General features: G+C 48.7%; 1 protein-coding gene across 5 annotated transcripts in view; it reads right to left on the reverse strand.

The window, feature by feature from the left end:
* Nucleotides 1–24,578, reverse strand: part of LOC149363868 (uncharacterized) — a 117,533-nt gene that overhangs the window by 45,373 nt on the left and 47,582 nt on the right. For 2 of the 5 annotated variants that reach the window (XM_089573831.1, XM_089573833.1), the window contains 4 exons: nt 7,813–7,879; nt 5,528–5,610; nt 4,642–4,746; nt 1,099–1,281 (listed from right to left, as the gene is read on the reverse strand). In XM_089573831.1, coding sequence (XP_089429957.1) covers nt 1,099–1,281; nt 4,642–4,746; nt 5,528–5,610; nt 7,813–7,879 — 438 coding nt within the window. Of the gene's footprint in view, nt 1–1,098; nt 1,282–4,641; nt 4,787–5,527; nt 5,611–7,812; nt 7,880–8,273; nt 8,385–24,578 lie in introns of those variants that run through there. The other 3 variants (XM_089573835.1, XM_089573834.1, XM_089573832.1) reach the window with 3 other exon arrangements.

Genomic DNA, 24,578 nt, shown 5'->3' on the forward strand with positions numbered 1-24,578 from the left:
AGCTTTCATACCATGCCTCACAGGCACTTTTAATTGTGTTGCTCATTAAACCATGGCAAGCAACAAACTTGTGTCTTAATGAGCATGTCTTCTTTCAATCATACAGCAGCAAAAGCCAATGCTACTAGATACACTGAGCTTTCACAAATCATAGTTAACTTTCCAGGCAGCATTTAAACCTTTTGTCACCTGAAGAGGAAAGATCATCCATATTTCCAAGAAAATAAGTGCAGTCAACAGTAGTTTCCAACTCGTCATTTTCGTCTAGGCTTCGCAGATAGAAAATACTAACTAAAACTAAAATCAAATAAACAGCATAAAACACCAAAGATTAACATGCAACGAAATGCCTACGGGAAGCTGTTTAGCATGTGCAAGCTGTTTAGCATCTGCATGCTGTATAGTGTTACGGTACAGCAGCTTATCAAGACCATCTTTTCTATGTCTTGACCTAATGCATTCATAAGTCTGCTCACACAATATCAGATTAAAACGAGTGAACTACCCGAAAAGCACTTTCACTACTGTTTCTCATGTTTCCAAATGATCGGTAAATTATACAAACTGCTGCTTCATGACAGCAGTACGTTTTACCGGTTTGTCAAGTACTTCATCAGACCATCTAGCAGCAGTAAGCATCTGCATCTAAAGTTCAGCCTCAACGGGCTTCGTTATGCGCTAAAGGATGTGCCACCACTCAATTCAGGCCCGTGAAGTCAACACCAAAAAGTACCTCATGATTGCCATTTGGAAGTGCATAGTAGTATTGTCTAGCCTCGTAAATCAGCGCATGAAAATTGGCCTTCAACGTCATTGCAGTGTACCTGTGGTTATTGCTGGTGACAATGACACCTGCATTTTATTGTTCTATCTTTTCTAGCTTATCAAAGCTCGATTTTCAGCAAATGTACCCTCTTTGTGGTAAGAATGTGGTAATCTATCAATACAGGCCAACTTCACTTAATCCGCAGAGTCCCTTTCAAACTACTGGTGAAGCGACACCATAACAGAGCAAACAGGAGCACTTTATTTTCAAGTAATAAAAGCACAATGTAATTTTTATCTAAGAAAAACTCCAAATAATCGCTAGTAACGTACCTGCACTGGACGATCACTCGTGTTCACTACCCGAAGTGAGAAGACAGGCCGACCCTCATTTATAACAATGTCCGAGTCTTGCTCGAGAGGCATAACCTTGCCAGGCACACTGCTCAGGTGTTGTATTGTCTCGTGGTCCATATCTTCCAGAGGCATGGGCGCGACTCTTGACAGCACATCAGGCTGGAAAGAAAAGCACCATTTAAGCATTTGCAGAGTATTCAGCACACCTCCTCCATATATATGAAAGCAGGTAGATTCATTCTTAGCAATCAAAATTTATTTTCACGGTAGTACCAAAGCTCCATTCTCCCAAAGATTTGTTTTATGTTTTACTGCTCTTCTTCTATTCCTCCTCTAGCCCCTCTACCAGTTAGCTTCTTTACCAAAGTAAATCTTTCTTCTGGATCCTAATTTTTGGCTTTGTTTTTTTTCTTTGCCACATTCAGAAAAGATGCTAATTCTCCAAAGCTGCAGTCTTGGCAAGCTGCTTTACATAAGTAGAGCTCATTACCCCCATCTACTTTTCTGCAATAAAAAAAAGAGGCTAAACAGAGCGCTTCCTTAGAGATGATAAAACAACAACTACGATAATCTAACAACTTTTATATGTTTGTCTCCAGCCTGATGACTACATCAGCATGGTGGTCATTTGAACTGCCGTGTGTGTATTTTTGCTCAGGTACTCCGGCCTTCCTCTTGAATATTAAAGGGGGCGCATTTACACAATGTTGTTGATCATGAGAAACACCTCAAGGATTGTAGGGCACTTCACAAACATCTGAGCTTTAAATTAGCCAAAAATTGCACCCACTTGTCGTTTGTATTTGACGTTTGCACTTGTAGTTCAAACCAAACTAAAAACCATCATGAGAAACAAAAAAATAGGCACGTTAATAGCTCAGCACACTCTATCACCACCAGATGGCATTAAAGAGTGCAGTTGGCTAATGTCACTGAAGCGGGAAACGTAATGTGACCATCGGCAGTGCTCCGCACAGCCACCGTATTTGGTCCTGTGTGCACACAGCACCAGCCACTAAAATAGTTTGACGCAGGTTTTAAAACGAATAACGCAAATTAAACGACTTGGCATGCTTTTAGAGCAGTAAATGAAGCATACCTTTGCTCTGTTCTTAACTGGTAACAGTGCACACAGTTATTTTCTTAGAGAGATCGCAGGTTCGACCTCGGCAACGTGTCCAAGGAGGACTGATGCAGGACCATGTATTTGCTGTACTTTGGCATCCACATTTTCATCTATCAATAGTTTACTCTTTGTAATATGCAGGTAGCATGAAAGATAGAGAAATTGTATTTAGGCAATGCTAAGAGAGGGACCAGTTGGTTTTACATTGCTGATTACTGTGCTCTCCTCAGACACACACAACACATGAGACAAAAAGACAATCGCACAAATAAAACGCTTTGTGTGAGCAGCTTTTTGTTTTACCTTGTGTGTAGTGAGTGTCTGAGCAACTTGCAGTAATCAGAGATAAAATTAAGCTTAATTGCAAACAAATTAATTATCAGCCTTTTTTTCCGAAGCGCAAACTTGCGAGAGATTGTTGTTATAAATGGTAGGGCAAAAATTCTGGCAATTTGGAAAAAAAAAGTCTCGGATGTAAGGACATTGTTCCTGGTTGCAACTGAAGTAATGCGGTGACAACTTCGTGTTTTCAGCTTCTCTTCCTCTTCCTGAAGAGAATCCAGGGTCGTTTCTAGAAATGGCTTCTTTTCCAACCTCATTGCTAGCCTGTTCAGTGCATAGATATGCAAGGGACGCATTGGAAGGACAACCGTGTTGACATGCCGGTCGAGTTCCTGTTCATTTTCTGTCCATTTTTATGTCTAGGCCCCATTCTCTCCACGAAGGATTTTGAATGTCGTGGCTGTCCGAGTCAGATGCTGTTTTCAACAAGGTAACTTTACAAAGTAAATGGGAGTTTGTACCCTGGCTTAGGCTAGGGAAATCATCTCTGAAAATTTCAATGAGTCAATATTCAATATTTTATTTCTTCATGCCACTGTGAAAAGAAACGAAAAAAAAATCTACTTTACACAGCACTTTTGTGCTGCATTTGGTGGTGCGAGGGGAGCACTAAGGTGCCTGCATTTATTTGCAAAAGTTGGTGCTAATAAATATTCTTAAATTGCGATATCAGTTGAAGTTTAAGAGGTGTTCGAAGTGAAGTGGAAGAACTGTTGAACATCACATCACCAGCAAAGACAAGGGAGGTCAGCAATAACAGTGAAGTTCAACAGAGAAGCGGCCTGCGTATAGCAGACGAAAGGAATCTGCAAATCTACTTGGCACCACAGCCACGTATTGCCCTTGTGAGGAATTTTATCAATTCCAACTACGTGGAGCGGCATGTCACATTTCGCCGATTTTGCTGTGTGGAATTGCAGAAAGAAGGCTCTCAGTTTCGGCCGAGATCTGCAACCAAATACTAAACTGTACGCATCCTTTGCTCTCATACCTTAGGCGCAGAGTGCACGCGAACTTTGCGACATGTCATCAAAATGCTAGAAGTAGACATCATTCACGACATGCAGTTAGAACACCTGAGCCCTACACAGATGATGCCAGGCACTGGCCAGCATGGACCATTTATGCAGCAAAATGACCATGTGACCAAGAGCAGCCAATGGGCATCATGACAGCAAAGAGAAAATGAACATGGTACTTTTCCTGTTCCAGTGGTATGCTGTGCCTTGTCAAAAATTTGTTTGAACATCAATAATCTATTCCAGAACTTGGATAAATTACCATGCTATAATATCTGAAACATATGTAGGTAAATCATACCATTCTCCCAAAATTCTTGAATGCCTACAGTACCTCTCTGCCATACGGCAGAAGCTTTCTGTGGTATTTTTGTGCTAGTGCCATCTGTTCATGCAATTGGTTGGTTTTCCGGTCATAGAGAGGCATGATATTTTTATGCGTCACTATTGCTACTGTTTTGTAAAGAGTTAATTTGTGTTTCTGCAGTGTTTTTTTTTGGCATTCCAATTCTCCAATGTCACTGATAGAATCTATGGGCTAACAAAGTACTTCTTCATGAATTCACTTTACTTATTGGTCAGCCAAGTAAGCATTTTAAAGAGAGCATATTCTTGATTATTATTGTCTAGCATTATGTTACAATCCATTAAAAGTCACCTGAAGGCATGCCAAGTGTAATATCGAATTCTGTGATTCTGTGCTTCGACCCCTAGCAACACAACCAGATCTAGAGATGAGAGGAGACAGCTCATTCATCTCACACAAGCGCTCCCTCTTATGTATCATCATGGAAAATTCCAGCAACACCCAGGACTTACATGGCTGATGGGGAGCTAAACATAAGACCCTGAACAATTTAAGGCAAACAAAGCAGCAGAATCCATCAGCTGGTATTTCAGGTTGAAACCTCAGGTATCTCAGGTTGGTACCTCAGGTTTAAACACTGCAGTTTGCACAAAAAAATACGAGCAGCAAAGCAAAACATGGCTTGCCATTGTTAGTGCAATCACATATTAACAGTTCGTGTTTACCTTCCTTCTCTCAAAAATGGCCACATCAGGCACAGGCAAGAAGCTTCCATGAAGTGCCCACTTCAGGTCTCCATTCCGTCGACAAATAGGAAAATGAAGACAAACCTGTCGTAGTGCAGGATTACACAGATTCATAGGGCAGTCACTGCATTATTAACAGGAAAAAAACAGAGCACAAGTTTGTGACCTTGAGCTTAATCACAGAAATTGTTCCGTAACGTTCAGTGGCATTACATCTCATGACATCTTTGGGCGCAGCGAGATGTTCGGAAAACCTCCATTCTCAGGAAGTGATATATACCTCAGTATGTCCCCATTTCGCATTTTTCAAAAGAAAGCAAGCATTGAGGAAAATAAATTTAAAGATTCAAGGCTCTATGATTCAATGTATAAACCGCTGTTTGATGCTATGCGAGTACAAATTCCAAATAAATACATTCAAACAGATGCCCTTTTTTTCATGACTGACACAAAAATGAAACATTTCGCCGGAAAATTGTCAGTTTGTCATGTGCAACTCTGGCACAGCTAGTTCTGCAAGAATATTTGTTGTTTTATAAATGATGAATATTATTAGCATGTGTATTGAACGTAAGATATTGTTTTATTTCAGGTGCCTCTTCTTTCGTTTTTGATACGTCATGAATTGCAATTCATTGATCTCTCTCTTCGCTTCATAGCCTAAGCACTCAGGTTGCATTGTTGCTATAGTCTACCTTAGCCTATAGTCTAGTTTAGTCAACACTAAACCCTCAAAGCGTTCTACAGATACAGGTATAAATAAGTAAATAAACATGCAGAATGTGTGCAATAAGAGGGACTGAAACAGTGGAATGAAAATTGAAGCAGCTTTCCTGAAGTATGCAAAAATTACGCAGCAGCTTACGAGTTTGGTGCCGTCAGTGAATGTTGCCTCAACAGTCATTGCTGGAACCATCTCTGGCACCCCAGGCAAGACTTGATTTCGGCCTGTAAGAAAAGCATTTTAGAACAGCATGACTCAAAGGAACTCCTTAATATTCAATAACAATAAAAATATTTTGTAATGATAGTTTTGCTCAAATACGATTTCCCCATAGTTAATAACTAGCTTCTGCGCACATAAACTGCTCTCTAGAGTAGAATTAACCATTCTCTGTTAAAGTTTCCATCACCGTGTCTTGCTAACATATAAAACAGATTAATCCAGTTGTAATAATTAATTTGTGTATTTAAATAATTGAGTCTAGCAGAGCACATCTAAATATTACTTTCTAAAATTTCCAGCAGTGCAACTCAATGACATTTGCAACTGTCTTAGAGAACTTTCACCTTGTCCATCCATTTACTTGTGACTCTTGCACATTAATTAATATCAAACACTTCTCTTTTGAACTATTTCATTACTATGAAATGTAACATGTATTTCATCTATTTATCTCTCAAATTCTTGCCTTTATCATGGTTTATGCCACTTCTCTTTAGCTGGCCTCACTTATTCTAGTGCCTTTTTGTCACTTTAAGTTCCTGTCTCTTCTTATCACATCGCTATATGGCTAAACTTTTATGCATGCAGGTTTTACAAAATCTGCATATAAAAACTGACTCATTGGTTTGAACCACTCTAACTCCTATGCAGTCAGTCTCAAGAGCTAGGATAAAAGTTAGTGAACAAACAGCTATTATATTACAGTTTTTATTTGCCTCTGGTGATCTCAAGCCTACATGTGACATCAGTGCCACTGTTCGGCTTTGAAACCGACACCAAAATTACATGGAAGAAGAAATTCAATTATTAATTTTTACTGAGCATGACCAAGTTCATTGCGATGATCCATGTTTACAAATTTCTTAATGTCTTATGCATCTGACCCACCGAGGTGGATCAGTTGTTAAGAGCATAGGCTACTGAGCCGGAGGAACAGGGTTGAATCATAGTCACGGCTGTCCGTTTCAATGGAGATGAAATGCAAAAGGTACTCATGTGCTGTGTGATGTCAGCGCACATTAAAGAACCCCAGGAGGTCTAAATTAATCCTGGTCAGAGAGAAAGTCTGTTGTATCCTTTCTATATAGGTAATCTATATTTGCGTGCCTTGCTAGAATCAAGCAGCTTTGCAAAGACTGGAATTGGTACAGACTGTTAGCAGCTAAATTCACAAAGATGCTCAGAAGCAAGAACAGCAGTGAATGGCCAGCACTTGTACACCAGTAAACCACGAAAACCAAAGTGCAAATCAGCCATGAACTGTTCTTAAATGCGGGCAGTTCAGTAAATTGGGCCATTGAATGGCTGATGCAGGTATAGCTTCCACATTGCAACATGCTTTTAAGAAAGGTCTAATTCTTACTCCCTTCTGCTGTAGCACTACATGTTCAGGCTGGCATTAATGGCTATTTGACGGCCACATGACCCAGGGTTCAAAAGTCGTTAACCTTATGGTGCTCAGCCATATTTAAGGTTTAAAAACCAATGAAATTACTTTTCTCAAGAAAAAAAGAAGGAACCCTGGGAATGGTTAAAAATAGTGTAAATTCCACCTTTTCCTAGCTGTGTGAGATTTAGCAGTGCAATATGGAAGACAAAAATTTGGAGCATGCTTAGGCTTTGCCTTTAAGAGTAGAACGCAATAGCATTATCGGGTCCCGTTCACATTGGCTACTCAACACTCTCACAATGACCTCCTTCATAATTAGCATACTCATAATTGCTTAGGTGTGCATCAGTACATGTCTCTAAGACAGTTCGCTAAGTCAAAGACCACAACGCATTCACTGGCATTCATTAGGTGCACTTTTATTCAGCTTGTTTCAACTTGCCTTCATGACTCTAGGTAGTGTGTCAGTCTTGTAAATCCCAAGGTCCTGGATTCAATTGCCACCACAGCCCAATTTGACCCAAATTTCATTTCACTTCAACTACTTTCCTTTGGTTACAGGAAGCTCCCAGAGAAATTTGGCTTCAAACCAAACTTTCTTATATCTGTTCCTGAATATTATTAATTCTTTGCTGCCACTGGGATTTCTCGCTCACTGCCAGTGATGCAAACACCAACAACAACACCACTGATGATGTAACTGGCTTATCTGCGACATGGGACCCTTAAAGCTTTCACGTTAAAAAAGCACAATTTGCAAGGCTGGCAGCAGTATCGCAAGTTCGCAACAGGATAATAAAAAGGCTGTTTTCACCTAAAAGCTGTCCTCCTTTCTCTGTCACATCTGCAACGCAAAGTCCATCTCTGGCAAATTCTTGTATCTGCAAAATCAAGAATGTCAAATCAGGAATGATGATTTAGAAAATGGAGAGGTTTGAGAGAAAAGCAAATAGACCAGGAAATGGCACAGAGGAATCACAGGACAGTGTTTCATGACCACCTCATATGCAATGAAGCAACTCATGCAGCTTTACAAGGGCAAGATAATATCACAAATAACATTAGCCAAAATATGCAGATGCAAATATCAGTTTGATCAACGATGAGGAGATCATTTGCTGCTGTCCCGGCCACCTTTTTTTACTTCAGATTTCTCCTGATCAGCCAGCTCATGGCAAGGCACCTCTGGACAAAGCAACTGAGGATTGCATTGTGCCTGTACAGCGTACGGCGCAGATGCAGGTATAAAGCCAAGCACAATCGCGAAGAGACAACCGAAAGTGGGGAACTGGGAGAACGTTTCCATCATGGTGGCGACAATCTGGCAGCCATGAAAAATGAGCCGGAGCACGGCCGGAATGCAGGCAACAATACACGTGTACATTGTTCCCTTCCAGTGGCTAGCGCTTGCTGCCGCAGAACTCGTCACTAGCTTCCCACAAAGTGGTGGTCGACAGCTATGGGCGATGGACCAGCCATACTTATCATAAGCACCTCTAGGCGCATAGGCCATGTCAACAAAATTTATCGCTACCACATGTTCCCAAATTGCATGACAGATTGGTGCATTTTCTCCAGTTTAGGTGGCATAGGAAAACTGCGGCAAAGCAGCTGAAGTACTGAAGTACTGAAGCCATACTATGGTGATCATAGCCATTCTCTACTTTACTGGATAGTCTTGGTTTTGTATGGTGTTCATCGGGCTCAGACAAATTTATCTACCTTCGTCGTTAAGCAGTGAAAATTATAAGCATCGAAAACCAGTAGAATGTTGATCATTCGAACTCGATAGGAGACCAAACATTTGTTCGAATTGCGGTGAATTCAGACTGAAGACGGCCTGTCAGAATGAGGTGATGAAGCATTACGTTGTGCAGGTAGCCACTGATGCGTACAAAACCAGCACATACTAGCACACCATCAGTGCATTTGGTTGCGGTTTCTCTTGGCCACCCGAAAACCAAAGTCGTCTCTCACCAAAACATATGCACAAAAGTAATGGAAGCATAACGAACTAGATGATGGACAGCCCAACTGAACAAGGCAAGGGAAAAATGTTTGACAACATGAGGATGCAAACTGGAATATTCAATGGCGGGTTCAGGGAGGCGACAAAGGGATTGGGGCAGAAAAATATGTTCTATGGAAAAACCATGAAAACCGTATTGTTCTCAAAGAAGAGCACCCAAGAAAAGCAGTGTGCAAACACGACCGCCCCATCTAAGGGTGACCCATAAATACACCCCTGGGGATAGTTGGCAACTGCATATTTCTGTGATGATGATGGATGTTAATATGCTACAAAAAGGGCATCTTTAGCCAAAGAATGCCATGAAAAAGGCGTTTTTGTCTATTCAAGGTGGGGTCAAAGACCCATTTTCTCAGCATTTCACTACATAGAAGCACAACACCAAGCTGGGGAAAGCTTATTGTACCCACTAAAACCTGTGGGTACCCAGTAGCATTGGGGATCGAAACCCGACCGCACCACCCGCATGCAGCGATGAATTTCGATGGTTAACCAACAAGCAAGAAAATGTGACAAAAGAACACAAGCTGGACAGGCGCAATGCTGTCTGTGCTTCACTTAAATACAGCCAACAGGAGCGGGTCGAATGCGTCGGGCTGAGCAGCTCAGCCCTGGACGACAATGGCGTGTTTACCTAAACTCCATGAGGGGGGAGGGGGATAAGAGTCGAACAAATGTAAGAAATGTATGGTTCGGAAGGGGCTGCCGAATCCCCAGCCACCCAAGGCCCTCCAAAGTGACCCATAAATCCGCCTCTGAATGAATGACCAGTGCGAGTGCAGCGACACACAGCGGGAACATGAAAAGACTGCGTATGCTTGGCGTATGCAGGACGTGTTTAGCATACCGAAGACATACTAGAAAGACGTATACCGGTTTATACCGGAATATAGTAAAAACTCAGATAGAGTAAAGAGAAAAATGTAGTCCCATATCGCCTTCCATAGACGACTGTACATTTTTTTTTTTTCGTTTATAGTAAAGATATCTTTACATTGAACGGCTGTAGTAAAGAGCGTCCGGCCAAGGCGAAGTACTTCGATATACAAAGTATATCAAAAACTATAAAAGCGACGTTTTTTTTTAGATGGCTTCACCACCATGCTACAACTCGCGAGGAGAAGCCAACTTCATGAAGGCCTTGAAACACTGAGGCAAAGCGCGCGGCGCGCACGAAAAAAAAAAGGTAAAGCTTGCTGTGAACGAAAAAACAAGGCGGTGCGGTTCACCGAGAAATGAAATCTAGTAAAAGTGCAGTGGTAAGTAGAGAAGAAAAGAGGGCGAAACCCGCCGCGGTGGCTCAGTCGTTAAAGCGCTCGTCTACCGAGCCGGAGTGCCCGGGTTCGAACCCGACCGCGGCGACCGCGCTTCGATGGAGGCGGAACGCACAAGGCGCCCGTGTGCTGTGCGATGTCAGTGCACGTCAAAGATCCCCAGGGGGTCGAAATTATTCCGGAGACCTCCACTACGGCTCCTCTTCTCTCTTTCTTCTTCCACTCCCACCTTCCTCCCTTCCCTTACGGCGCGGTTCAGGTGTCCACTGAGATACGTGAGACAGATACTGCGTCATTTCCTTTCTTCAAAAACCGACCAATTTACCAATCAGAGGGCGAACGTTCGCCGCACGGCAGCTGCGGCACTGTGTGGGCAGTTTTGGTGCTCTCTGTGGCGCGCGCGCGTCTTAATTAACTATTGTCTCTTAAATGACGCTGAGGCTGCGAAAGATGACGCCGTGTTCACGCAAAGCTCTGGTTTTTACATGTAATTCAAATGGCGGTATATTCGTAGTCGCGTTGTATTCGTGCAACTGCAGTACTTCCACAAAACGTAACCGAAATCGAAAATAAAATGTGACAACTGAAAATAAATAAAAAGGTCGATAGGAGCAGGATGGAAGGTATTTCTGAGTGTTTGTATAAGCCAATACTTTGTAATTAGTAAATAGCCAACAACTGATATACGAAGACCCTAATATAGTAGAGATTTCTGCTGGTTTAAGTGATTTTACTCTAGAGGGGTTCTACTGTATACGCGTGCGCTAATACGTCTCCGGCACGCCAGAAATGTCTCGTGGCGCACCCCCTCTGTCTCGAAGGCGCAACGATGCCAGTACAAAACAGGTTCCGATTTTTCCCCTTCCCTCCAGCTGTACAAGCACTTCGGAGAAGGAAGGTGTTAGCCAGGCGACTCAACCTACCCCCTGCAGGCGAGTTAACTCGACACGCTCCGCCGCCCGCTTTACTCGACCCGATAGCGTTTACATGAACCGGACAGCTGGCTTTTTTACCGGGCAGACAAGTTTGGACTCGGCTCAGTACACGTAATTATACGTAATTACACGTAAGGTACACGTAATTAGCGCACTCTGGACAGTGTGACGCAGCCATCTATAAATAGAGGCTCTTCTAGGTCCAGATGTGCCTCACTAACCGCATACGCACGGATTTCCTCTTCAGTCAGTGTTTCTCAATTCCCAGCCACTGAGATTTCTTCCTGGCTTCTTTTTGCATGTTATTAACTGGCACAAGTCTATTTTTGTCTCTCTTTTTTTCGATGTTGCACTACCGACGCTTTGTGTTTTCGTCCAGTCTACTGCCACCAAATCTACCTTCCTGAGCCCATTTGGAACACCCAAGCTAACATCAGATCCCTCATTCCAGCCTGCCGCTGAAGCGAGCGCTGTCACATTAAAAAGCTTTCCCCATATGCCCCGCGCCTCACACTGCCCAGTTTATATCTACTATCCGGAAGCGCTTATCGTGTCATATCTTACGGCTCTCTTGATCTGCGGCTACCCACATCCCTCTCCGTCCGCCCGTTTCGTACTTGTACCCAGGGTGTCGAACCGGAACTGAACCCGAACCCGAAACCGGAACCGAACCCGAATTTTCGCCCGGAACCGGAACCGAACCGAACCCATATTTTTTTCGCCATCTTGGAACTGAACCCGAACCGGAACGATTCAAAGGAACCGTTCCGAACCGGTTCGGGACCCGGTTCAGCCCCACTTTTTTGCATCCCGGCATACGTCTTGTTCTCCGACAAAATGAGATGGTCTATCGCATAGATTTGCCCACCCGTAGCTGTCTGCACTGGGAAGTGCGAAAATGGTACCCATTATATGCAACAGCAAACTTACAGGAGGTCTGGTACCTGGGAAGAAGCCTAATTGACGCTTCTGTAATGTACTACCGCCAGTTCTAAACACTTGTACGGCAGGTTTATGTGAAATCTTGAGTTATTACTTCTCTCCTTTTACATATTTGCGTAAATCTTTATTCAAAATGTTAGGACTGCTCTAACTCAATAAAGTACTATAGACACCAAACTTTTGCTTGCGTGCTTTCTTCTTTCAAACAATGCGTTACACGTTGGCGTACATAGAGCACCGCGTGGTATTCACCAACACATAATAAATAATTTATATTTGAATTTCTTCTTGACCCTGTTTCGGTTTCACCAACATAAAGATGGCTGTAACGTGTAGTGGAAATTAGTTCGCGTGAGGTGCTATAAAACGGCAATATAACTGCTGATACGTCGCTCGTTGTAATTATAGGTCTTGAAGCCAGCTGATTTAAGCGATAGAGTTCGTTAAAAGAACGTATCAGCGTTTGTATTAGTTTTCTCGTGCTTCACGTGACCTAATGATGACCTCACGTCACAGCCCTCATTCGGTTGATGAAACCGAAACAGCATGGGAGAAAAAATTATTTTCTAAATTATTTAGTGACATGTATTCCAATATCTATGGCGTCATTTGAAAGGAGAAAACACGCAATAAAACTGGGTGTCTATAGTCATTTTAGTACGGATTGAGAATGCCTTCCTTTTCTTTGCGTCATTTCCCACAAATAGACGAAATATGAACGCGAGGACCCAACAATGTTGTGATGGTGGTTCTTGAGGAAAGGAAATGGCGCAGTCTGTCTCACTTCTTCGTGGACACCTGAACCACGCCGTAAGAGAGGGACGAAGGTGGGAGGGAAAGAAAAAAGAGAAACAGGCGCAGTAGGGGAGGGCTCCGGAATAATTTCGACCAGCTGGGGATAAGGGCAACTGCATAGGTTTTAGAAATCAGCGAGTTTAAAAGGGTCGATTGTGTGAAACATCCAGGTAAAGTATGCGAAGTCCTTTTAGCCTAGCATTTGAAAGGGTGACGTAATGACCAATTAAAATTGCGACGGCCTTCAAGCATCTCCGCAGCGCACAACGCTGGGGGGGACGCATGATAACGTCATCGAAAGTATCCGTACATTTCCAACGCATAAACGCCTGTTTTGAAGAAAAAAATCAATGCCACTGAAGTCAAAGCCCGCCGAACGTTGTTTGGCAGCGTCCAACGAGGCACGGCAGGGCGTGGCTGACGGCAGCAGTAACTTGAAATCATACCTTCCGTGTCATCACACTGAACTTCCCCGCACTCCTCCGTTGCTTTGAGGAGAAGTGCAAAATTTAATCGTCGATTACGTCACTATATTAAATGGTAGTGCAAAAAACATAGCATTATTTACCTACAGCCTATATAGATTTGAATCCTTGAGTATTGCGAAATTCTCAAAAAGTGGCGCAGTTGCCCTTTAACGTGCACTGACATCGCGCAGGACACGGTGCCTTTTGGGTTTCGCCTCCATCGAAACGTGGCCACCGGGGCCGAGTTCGAACCCGGGTACACCGAATAAGTAACCGAGCGCCCTAACCACTGAGCAACAGCAGTGAATAGTGCAACATTTATTTTTGTAGGCGCTCATTGTCTTAGACAGCAAGTTCTAAATAAAACCCCTCACGGTGGGTCTTTAGGGCAATAAAAAAAATGTCTCAGTGGCTGTGGAGCTCAGCTGCTGATTCCAAAAATAGAAAAACCAGCGTGCTCTGTCGCACGCTGAAAATCCCCAGCTGGTCTCCGTTAATCTGGAGCCCTTCATTCCACCGTCTGTCATGTAGCCCCAATGTCTACTAGACACGTTGAACCCGAGATATTACAACTAGTATTACCAAAAGAGGGATGTATAAATTGGCGCAGCTTCTTTTTTTTTTTAGAATCCGCATATTCTTGTTTGCGCGCGACGGAAATAAGCAACGAAAGGCGGGTTCTTGGCAACAGTGGAGGTGTACTAGTAAGAAAAAAATTAAATACCGATTACACAAAAGGGTAATGCGGAAATACATGCGCTCGCTGGCATGTGATAGTGATTACGCCCAAAAAGATGCTACTGCGATGCAATGTAACTACAGTGAAGTGATTTCGTTATGCCAATTCGCTGAAATCGTTCTGCTTCTAAGAAACAATTGCTGCCAGTCGCCAGCGCGCGACTCCATCCGCTGTTCTCGCACTGCTCGATCTTGAATTCTCTGTCTGGCAACTTAAATCTACTTCTCGCAGTCATATTTCCCGTTCTTGGTGTCTGACACGACAGGCTTATGATTGTTAGCGTTTTTTTTTTTTTTTTTTCGTAGAACGCTTGGGCAATTGAATACGTTGAGCCTCCACAACAATCTGCCTCGGCTATATCGGGTACAGGTGGGTGAGGGGGCCGGGGGGGGAGATGGGTGAAAGTTTTTGAAGGTGCATTTTTACCAGTGAATGCCCTGATGTGCGCCCACCGGAGTGTGCATCAAGGATGGAGGCTGCACGCACACAGCGCGGTTATTTTTTGGAAATCAGGCTATACTGCTAACGCAGTAAAAAGAACAACTAAAAGAGTATGCATAGTCTAACCTCTGACACCGAGCGAGATTCGTACTAATAGCGGCGCAACAGAAAACTCTGTTTACAGATGCTTTATGCTATTCGGCTATCTTGTAGGCTCTTTTTATGGTTGTTGCATGGAACAAATGGAACCTCTCTGACCCTCCTCATGCCTTACTTGACCTCGTCGAATTCAGCGATCTCGTCATAAGGCCTCATGCCACCATAACTACCTGCCTCCAACCGCACATGAAAATTTCAAACGGTGCACACGCCATGAAAGGGGAACCAGTCAGGAGGTTGAACTTGCGCAGCATATTCCTCCTGCGTTAAAGTGCACTGTTGTCTGAACAGTGACCTCGTGGAACGCGGTGGTTCTGCGTCCTACGAACACGAAGAGTTCGCACGGAATTTGGGAGTTTTTCATCGCAGACATAAATGTTATAATGAAATGTATGATGTCAATGGGTTTTTTAAGAGGCTGCTTAAGTATGTCCCAAAAGAATACAGCATCATGACAAAAATATCATTTTATTGCGGAAATTGTTTCTCGTTGACCGCACAGGTAGAAATGCACTGACCACGGCACAAACACCCCTTTGGCGCGAAGGTACGTCCTAACCTGTAAGGTCCATGTCTAAAGGGTGAAAAAGGTTTTTGTGTCCGATTGAAACTAAGTCGAGCCCACTTATAACGAACCTGACGGTCACGCGGGTTCCATTCGTCATATCAGATGTTCGTAGCACGTGGATTCTTCTTACAACAGCCAAAAATACTAAGGCCGCTAAAAGTGGCAATTATTTCTTAAAAAGCTTCGTTATGCGTGTCTACTTGTGCAAAGCAGAGCCTGCCGCGGCTCTTTCCAGGCTATCTAGGGCGGTCATTTAATCCTCGTCGAGACCTTGCTGGCAACTATGAAATTTAGGGACGGGTATAAATAATCATGGGTCCCGCCGCGGTGGCTCAGTGGTTACGGCGCTCGGCTGCTGATCCCAAAGGCGCGGGTTCGATCCCGGCCGCGCGGCCGAATTTCGATGGGGCGAAATTCTAGAGGCGCGTGTGCTGTGCGATGTCAGTGCACGTTAAACGACTCCAGGTGGTCGAAATTTCCGGAGCCCTTCACTACGGCGTCCCTCATAGCCTGAGTTGCTTCGAGACGTTAAACACCAATAAACCAAACTAATCATGGATGAAGTGTGCATGGCAACTGGTGGCAGGTCGGCCACGTAAATGAGATTCCTGGCTGTAGGAAGAGCTCGCACTTGGTGTTCAACGTCTCCGGAGGGCAGGCGCTTCTGAGATTTTGTGGTCCGCAGGAACGTAGTTATCCGAGAAAACATCCGGTCGGCTATGGATCAACGGAGCGTTGCCAGAAATCTGCAAGCATCTGGTCACGCGTGTTTTCGAGCGTGACCCGACTTCACTGGCGGACGGCGCTTGCTTCGCAAGCCGAAAACAGGTGCGTGGGTTGCACTCTGCCTCCTGAGTTGCTGTCTGCTGCGCTTTAAGAAGTACAACTCTTGAGAGTGCGCCCTCATCTCCGATTGAACCCCCTTGAGTAACCTCAGTCATGGGTATTTTCGGTTATTTTCTCTTTTGTTCGGATGGAGGCGCTTGTGTGCGGTTAAATCGGTGTGGCTGGCGCAGTTCCGTCGCCTGCCCCTTTCCTCTGTGCTGGTGTAGTTGTGGGGTGAGGCAGTTTCTTCGCTCTTGGGAGGGAATTGCGAGGAGGGCAAGGAGGATAGTGGAAAGGGTGGAAAGCAACCAGAGGGCGACGGTGCGGGAGGGAGAGGTTTACCAAAACTGGTTTTCCCGTCCGTCCGCGCCGTCGTCCGCTCTCGCCGTCCGCCATGTGCATGCTAGAGTCACTGAGACTCTAGCGCATGCGAGCAGCTGTCGCCCGCTGCAGAGGCGGAGACGTCGGGTGACGTGGTGCTCTGTCCGCGGTTGGAAACAGTGATTTTGTCCGTCATATGGATCAGCCTTTAGCGGTCAGACGGTCCACACGACGCACGAAATCACTGATTACTACTGCGGAAAGAGCACCACGTCACCTGACGTCCATGGCTCCGCCTCGCCCGTGGGCGGCAGCTGCTCGCATGCGCTAGAGTCACAGTGACTCCAGCATGCACCTGGCAGACGACGAGAGCGGATGACGGCGCGGACGAACGGGAAAACCGGTTGTGGTAGCTTCTCCCTCCCGCGTCGTCGCCCTCTCGTTGCTTTCCGCTGTCCTCCTTTGTAGTTCCCTCCCAAGGTCGAGGCAAGTTCCGCACCCCACAACTGTACCAGCACAAACGAAATGGGCTAGCGACGGAAGCATACCTGCCACATCGATGGACAGATATATATATATAGGAGGAAGATATGAGCGTTCCCTTTGAAACTGGGTGGTGGCAGTTGCCACCATGCTCGGCTTTTTTTCTTTATTTTTGTTTAACTGTGCTGTAAATTGTTATTAAAATTTGTCATTTTCTATCTATACGCTTTCCTACACTTATAACCTTATGTCACCTCTCTGCTTTTGAACCACAAATCTTCGAATCGCTTTTTGATAACTTCCCTATTGAAAAATCCGGTATCGCGGCAAACCGGATTTTACCGGAACATATCTGTTTCATACCGGTCCGGTATCACTCTCATACCGGCGAGACCCGCCGGTTTGATGGCTATACCGGTTCATACCGGTCCGGTATCGATCCCAAACCGGACAGACCGCTCCGGTACGGAGCTCATACCGGACAGTCCATTCCCGGTTCGAAGCTCAAACCGGACAGACCAGTCCGGTACGGAGCTGAAACCGGACAGACTAGTCCGGTACGGAGCTCAAACCGGATATACCAGCCTGTATTCAGAGCGATATGTGCTGCGGTTTGTAGGGTCTGCTCGCGGGCAAGTCAAATCTCGCGCCGCTCACCGTGGGTAGTCTCGGACCCCTTCTTCCCGAGTGGTGGGGCGGGGGGAGAGAGGCTGGGAGAAAGCCTTTATAAGGCGAGACCGGGAAGGCTCGCGGCCTCTTGCTCTTGGACCAGCCCTGCCGAAAGGACCACCTGACCCAGCTGCCACGACGACGACCGGCCCCCCTGATGTGAGAATAAACCCTTTGTACAAAGTCCTGCCTCGAGTGACTGCCTGTGCGTCCCCGCGCAGAGGAATTGCCCACAAATAATGGCGCCCAACGTGGGGCTTTAATTAACACCTTGTGGACGATTTCTCTGCCGATTTTGGGACGTGCAGCCAGACTCGTGGCAGGCCCTCTTTGTTCAGGGCCACGCCGGACCGATAGGGTTAAGGAGCGGGTCAGGCGGAATGTTCGCGGGGTAGCGACTTGTGTAGTGTTGTAAATTTGGTAGGGGTTTTGTGTTATTTATGTAGTTTTCGGGCGTTTTGTGTTGTGTATTTCCGCGTGTTTGTAGATAGATTGTTGTGTATGTGAATGTTCTTGTTGCCATGAGCAGTTAGCCGGTGCGGCCGGACAGTTAGCGCGAACTATGCCTCCCAGAAAGGATGTTTCAGCCACGGCTTTGGATGGCGGGGCAGCCGGTAGTGAGACGGCCGACGCGGCGGCCGTAATGGGGCAGGTGACTGAGATGTTTGCCGCATTGGCCCGTCAGCTCGGTTCGGTGGCTGGCGCCAACCAGGCCGCAGCATCGGTAGCATCGGCGACAGCATCGCGCCCGCGGATAAATATGGAGGTCCCCTCCTTTTCCGGGTACACGGACGCGAAATCAGTCCACGAGTTTTTACAACAACTCGAGGACTACCAGACGGCTCTGGGCGCCCCAGATGACGTAGTGCTAGGGCAGGTCCTGCCTGTAGCACTCGTCGAGAGCGCGGCGAGATGGAGGCGCTGCCAGCCGACTTTCCAGTCGATGGCGGACTTCAAAGATCGTTTCCGCGCCGAGTTCTTGCCGCCTGATTATGAGCGCCGGATGCTGGATGAGCTCGCGTTGCGCACCCAACACCCAGAGGAAAGCCTCCTCGAGTACGTACGCGCAATGCAAGAGCTGTACAAGAGGGCAGACCCGACGGCAACCGACCGAGATCAGGTTGCGCGTGTGATCAGGCAGTGCCATCCACGCTTCAAGCCGTATCTGCGGGGCCGCAGTTTTACAAACCTCGAGGCCCTAGCGCAGGAGGCCAAGACCGTGCAGGCGGATTTACTCGCCGAACTGCGCTACCAGCCGCCCCCCAGGCCGGCCGAATCGCTAGAACCGGGATGCGCATGGGATGGAGGCCGAGAATGCGCGATGAGGGCTCGGCGCGCCGAGGTAATGGCCGTGGAAAATCAGGCGGAACCCCCTGTTGTCCCTCGCGCGCTTGACCCGTACGCATTCGAGCAGCGGCGCCGTGCCGGTCTCACAGGCCACGCGCGGAGCGAGCGTCAGGAATGCGCGGAGAAAGGGGAGAGTCGTCCCCAACCGCTTCGTGGAACGAGGGGTCCTCCGTCCACGCGGCGGGTCAACGACCGGCTTTGCTGGAATTGCAACCAGCCCGGCCACGTGGCACGCGAATGCCAAGCTAGGCGTATGCAGGGAAACGCCAGGCGCTGGCGGTGATGTCTGGTGGCAGCGGCCTTTCACCGTCAGCGGGAGAATTTCATGGTTGTCAAGGCGCTAGTCAGGAAAAGAACTCCCGCGCCGGCGACGGGGAGGCCTTTGTCCCGCTCGCCTGTAGAACTCAGGGAGTCGTTCCGCGCTCAAGCCCTTTTATGCTAGTGCAGTTAGCGGGTCGATGCTACTCTGCACTCGTAGACACGGGCTCAACGCTGTCACTGGTCGGTGACGAGGTGTACGAGGCCTGCCGGATAGGTAACATCCGTGTCAGACCGGCCGAAACCCCGTTAAGCTTAGCAGCTGGGGCGGCAAGGGCAAAGGGAGCAGTGCGTCTTACGATGCGTTTTGACGGCAGAAAGCGGAGACATCGCTTCGTCTATCTGCCTGGCTTGTCAATACCAGTAATTCTGGGAAGGGATTTTCTCTCGAGCGAAGGCATTGTGCTCGACATGGGGGAGAATGGCTATCGTTACAGCCAGCTCGCCCCCCTCATTCCCTTCGAAAGCGCATCCTTGCCCGGCTGTCCTGCACAAAAGGTGGTTGTCCACACCTGTGCGACAGAAAGGCAGGTGAGCTCCCTCGAGACGCTGAGAGACGGTGGCCCGTTAGAAGCGATTATTGCGTCTTTCTCAGGACCCAGTAGTCAGCGCCGAAGGCTCGCGGAAACTTTACTCCCGTTTTCGGATTGCTTCACGGAAAAACCGGGCAGAACCGACCTGCTTCAGCACGAGATTCAGACGGGTGATACGCGCCCTTTCAGGTGTAACCCGAGGCCGTTAAGTGCGCATAAGAGGCAGCTTCTCGACTGTGCCCTAGACGAGATGATTGACACCGGTGCGGTGAGACCCTCACAAAGTCCCTGGGCGTCCCCAGTGGTTCTAGCGCCGAAGAAAGATGGATCGGTCAGGCTGTGTGTTGATTATCGTAAGCTCAACTCACTGACGCCTACGGTTGCGTACCCTTTTCAGTCGATCGAGGCTGTGATGTACGCGTTAGGGAACGCGAGGTTCTTCACAGTCCTAGATGCAAGCAGAGGGTACCTGCAGATTGAGGTGGCCGAAGGTGACATTGAGAAAACCGCATTCACCTGCCACCGCGGGCTCTTCGAATTTACTCGACTCCCGTTTGGTTTGTCTAACGCCCCGAGCACGTTCATGCGACTGATGGACATCGTGCTGGGCGATGCAAGGTTCAACTACGCCATGGCGTACCTCGACGACGTTGTGATATTCTCACAGTCGTTCGAGGAGCACCTCATTCACCTGAATTCCGTTCTCGATAGAATGAGACGTGCCGGTCTAACCATAAATCCAAAGAAAGTGCAGTTGGCATCGAAGAGAGTGAACCTCTTGGGCTTTGTCGTGGATGATGGCACACTGAGACCGAATGATGACAAACTGCAGGCAATTCTGAACTACCCCTGCCCCATGGATGTGAAAAGCTTGCAGAGGTTTTTGGGGATGATTGCGTTCTACAGGCAATTCATCCCGCGCTGTTCGGAGCTTGCAAGGCCGCTGAACCTGCTGTTGCGTAAAGGCTCGAAGTGGGTCTGGGGCAAGGAACAGAGTGACGCATTTGTTGCCTTGGCTCGCGCGATAGCGAATACCGCTAGTCTGCGCCTCCCCGACCTGAAAAAGCAGTTTGTCTTGCAGACAGACGCTAGTGACTACGGTGTTGGAGCTGTTTTGTTACAGGAACACGAGGGCAAACTGCGCCCTGTCGCGTTCGCTAGTCGCACGCTCACATCGGCGGAGCGGAATTACTCCGTGACCGAAAAGGAATGCCTGGCGATCATGTTCGCATTGTCGAAGTTCGACATGTACCTAGACGGAGCGGTCTTCACCGTGCAGACAGATCATCAGGCATTGTCTTGGTTAAAGAGGCTAAAGAACCCCGCAGGCAGACTCGCGAGATGGGCGCTGACGTTGCAACGTTACGCGTACGCCATCGAGTACCGCCGGGGCAGCTTGAACAAGGTGGCCGATGCTTTATCGCGCGCACCATGGAATGCTGGCGGAAGCGCTTCAGAGGCGCAGCCCAGCTTTGTAAAAAGCGGCGTCACCGCTGTTGGAGAGGAAGAGAGGGCGGACGGGAGTGTCGCGCCCGGTTTGGAGAGAGAGGAGACGGACAAAGGTCCCGCACGGTGCTGTGACGGAAGGGAAACACAGCAGCTCGTGGCGGCGACCGCTCGCCTGCCTAGGAGCGAGGCAGAAAGAAATCTGTCTTGGGGAGTAGCGGTCAGTAGAGAAGAGCTGATCGAGGCCCAGAAAGCAGACGGTCTTTGCCAGCGGGTGCTGAAGGAGCTTGCGAGCAGCGCAGCTTGCACCGGGAACGCTGAGGGCAAGTACGACGCGTATCTGCTGGGCGATGATGGCTTGCTGCTCCGCTACATCCCCCAACTTGACGAGGAAGAGGCGATAGCATCCCCTTTCCGAGTCGTGGTCCCGAGAAGGTTGTGGAAACGGTTCCTGCAGTACTTCCATGACTCAGCGCTGGCAGGCCATGGCAGCGGCAGTAAGACTTACGACAAGTTATGCCGTGTCGCGACCTGGCCAGGCATGAGAAAGGATGTGCTGGGATACGCCCGTACCTGCCCGGTATGCCAGGTAGCCAAGCCTCGGGCGGGCAAGCCCGCTGGCATGATGAAGGCGGTAGTTAGCAACTACCCGTGGCAAGTGGTCGCGTGCGATATCATGGGACCCCTCCCTCGGTCCGCACGCGGAAACCAATTCATCCTGGTAATAACGGACCACTATTCCAAGTGGGTTGAGGTTTTCCCCCTTAGGAAGCTTGTGTCGGAACGAATTTGGGAAAAACTGTTGGAGACTTTCACTCGTTTCGGTTTCCCTTCCGACCTGATTACAGACAATGCTTCGTATTTCACAAGCAAAGTCTTTGTAGACTCCTGTCGGGCGCTTCAAATCCGCCACAGGAGAACGAGTCCCTACCACGCTCAGAGCAACATAACCGAGCGGGTGAATCGAAATCTGAAGAGCATGCTGGTCGCGACGACCGAGCAGCACAGAGATTGGGACGCGCGGCTGTCCGAACTGGCGTTCGCTACAAGGACAACCGTGAACAGGTCAGTGGGTATTACACCCGCTTACTTGAATTTTGGGAGAGAGATCGCTTTTCCGCTAGAGAATGCCCTACTCGACGCGGCGGGGCCTGCGCCCCCTCCGCTTTCGCAGTACGCGGCAAGGCTCCGGGAGCGCCTGGAGGCAGCGCAGCGAGCAGCCCGCGAAAACCTCGATGTGGCGCGCATGGAGCAGGCGGATCAGTACATCAAAGGTCGCCGTCACGTCGTTTTCAACACGGGCGACCTAGTACTCAAGAGAACGCACCCACTTAGTAACGCAGCGCGCGGTTTCGCCGCGTCGCTAGCGCACAAGTGGGCTGGGCCGTACGAAGTTACGGCACGGACTACGCCGCTCACCTACCAGTTGCGGTTGTTGACAAACGGCGAAACCGCCGGTCCGGTGCATGTCGCTGATTTGAAGGCTTTCCACCTTCGCAAGGACGATGACTGCGAAGCGGTGGAAAATCAGCGCGATGCGGCGATCTCACCCCCGGGAGGACGAGCAGGTAGCGGTGCGGTTCGCAACCGACGCTACAACCTGAGGACCAGGTAGCACCCGTGTCTCTCGATCAATTATCACTCGCAGTGCTCTCGCCCTCTCAGTATGTCTTCTAGGATGTTCCAGCGGACCGACGCCCGTGGCTCGGACTCCAGAAGGCAAGGCAGACCACCGTCGAACGGTGGCCGCCATCAAGGCGCGCCACCCGGCTGGCGGCAGGAGCCGCGCGAGTGGCGCAGGTTCCACGGCCGCGGTGGCCCCCACCGCCCGCCAAACCACATGCCTAACCACTGGAGAGCACCTCCCAGTGGTGCAGGCCAACGCAAGAGGGCCAGTGACGACCAGGCGCAGGGCCCCCCTCAGCACCCAGCCGGCGCTTCGGCCGCCGAGCAGCCGCAACCCAAGCGGCCCAGGGTCCTGCGGCACGTGGCCACCTGGACCACGGTCGCCAACGGAGCGGCCATCTCTTACTGCGCGCGGTCCAGGTGGCGGGACCAGGCGCAGCCCCTTCGCGGCGGAAAAGCTCTTGGCGGCTGCAGCGCCTTCCCCCGCTGCGCCACTGCAGAGGGGCAGCCCGGAGGAGGCGGCCCTCCGCATCCTCCAGTCCAGCCGCCCAGACCTGCTGTCCCCGGCGGCCGAGGAGCTATGGAGGGCGCTGCCGGCAGGGCCCCCAGCGGAGCCAGGCGGCTCGTGAGGAGCCCGTCCAGCCAGCGGTGAGCGGCCCCCCGGCGAGCACCCCTCCCCCCTGCGACGACTCTATGGACCCGGACCCGGAGGTCATCGAACGCCTGCTGGCGGACTCCGGGACGGACGTTTGAGGGGGGGGGAGATGTAGGGTCTGCTCGCGGGCAAGTCAAATCTCGCGCCGCTCACCGTGGGTAGTCTCGGACCCCTTCTTCCCGAGTGGTGGGGCGGGGGGAGAGAGGCTGGGAGAAAGCCTTTATAAGGCGAGACCGGGAAGGCTCGCGGCCTCTTGCTCTTGGACCAGCCCTGCCGAAAGGACCACCTGACCCAGCTGCCACGACGACGACCGGCCCCCCTGATGTGAGAATAAACCCTTTGTACAAAGTCCTGCCTCGAGTGACTGCCTGTGCGTCCCCGCGCAGAGGAATTGCCCACAGGTTTTGGTGCTTGGTCTGCAGATTGACTGTTGTACGCCAGCAGATATTTTTTAGGGGAACGAGGGGGGGTGGGGGGGGGGGGGGGTCAGCGTACGCATAAGTGCGATAATCAACACATGCACGGTTTTGTTGAAAGGGCTAGGAAAAGAAAAGGGCGAAGCGTGAGCTTCGCAGTGGCAAAACATGCAGTTTGTGCATGAAAGGCGGGGGCTGCATGAAGGGGAATTTGCGGGCAACCGCCATATTGGCTTCCCGTGCAGCACTCTGACAAAGCCAGGGCGGCTGTGTGCGGGCAAACAACTAGTATACATCCGCCAGCAGCCTTCGTAAGTCCTGCGCAGATTACTCTGGATTTCACAGTGAAGAACTTCACGACTGGCTGATAAACATGGCGAGCCTCCGGTGACTGCGCCAGAGGCTCCAAAAGGTTTGTTACTGTCGCGTTCATTGCAGCAACTTTCTTAATGTTCGCTAGCGGCAGTCTGTAGCGACGCATCGATGAAGAAAGAAAATTCTTGGTTTTCGTGCAGAAATTCTTTGCACTTCTTCTTCGTCAAGTGATTGCCCATTGATAACGCAACATGTCCAAGCGCCATCGCGAGCGGAA

The sequence above is a fragment of the Amblyomma mixtum genome, chromosome 2 (genome assembly GCF_055824585.1).
Source record: "Amblyomma mixtum isolate Tamu chromosome 2, ASM5582458v1, whole genome shotgun sequence".
NCBI classification, from domain to species: domain Eukaryota; kingdom Metazoa; phylum Arthropoda; class Arachnida; order Ixodida; family Ixodidae; genus Amblyomma; species Amblyomma mixtum.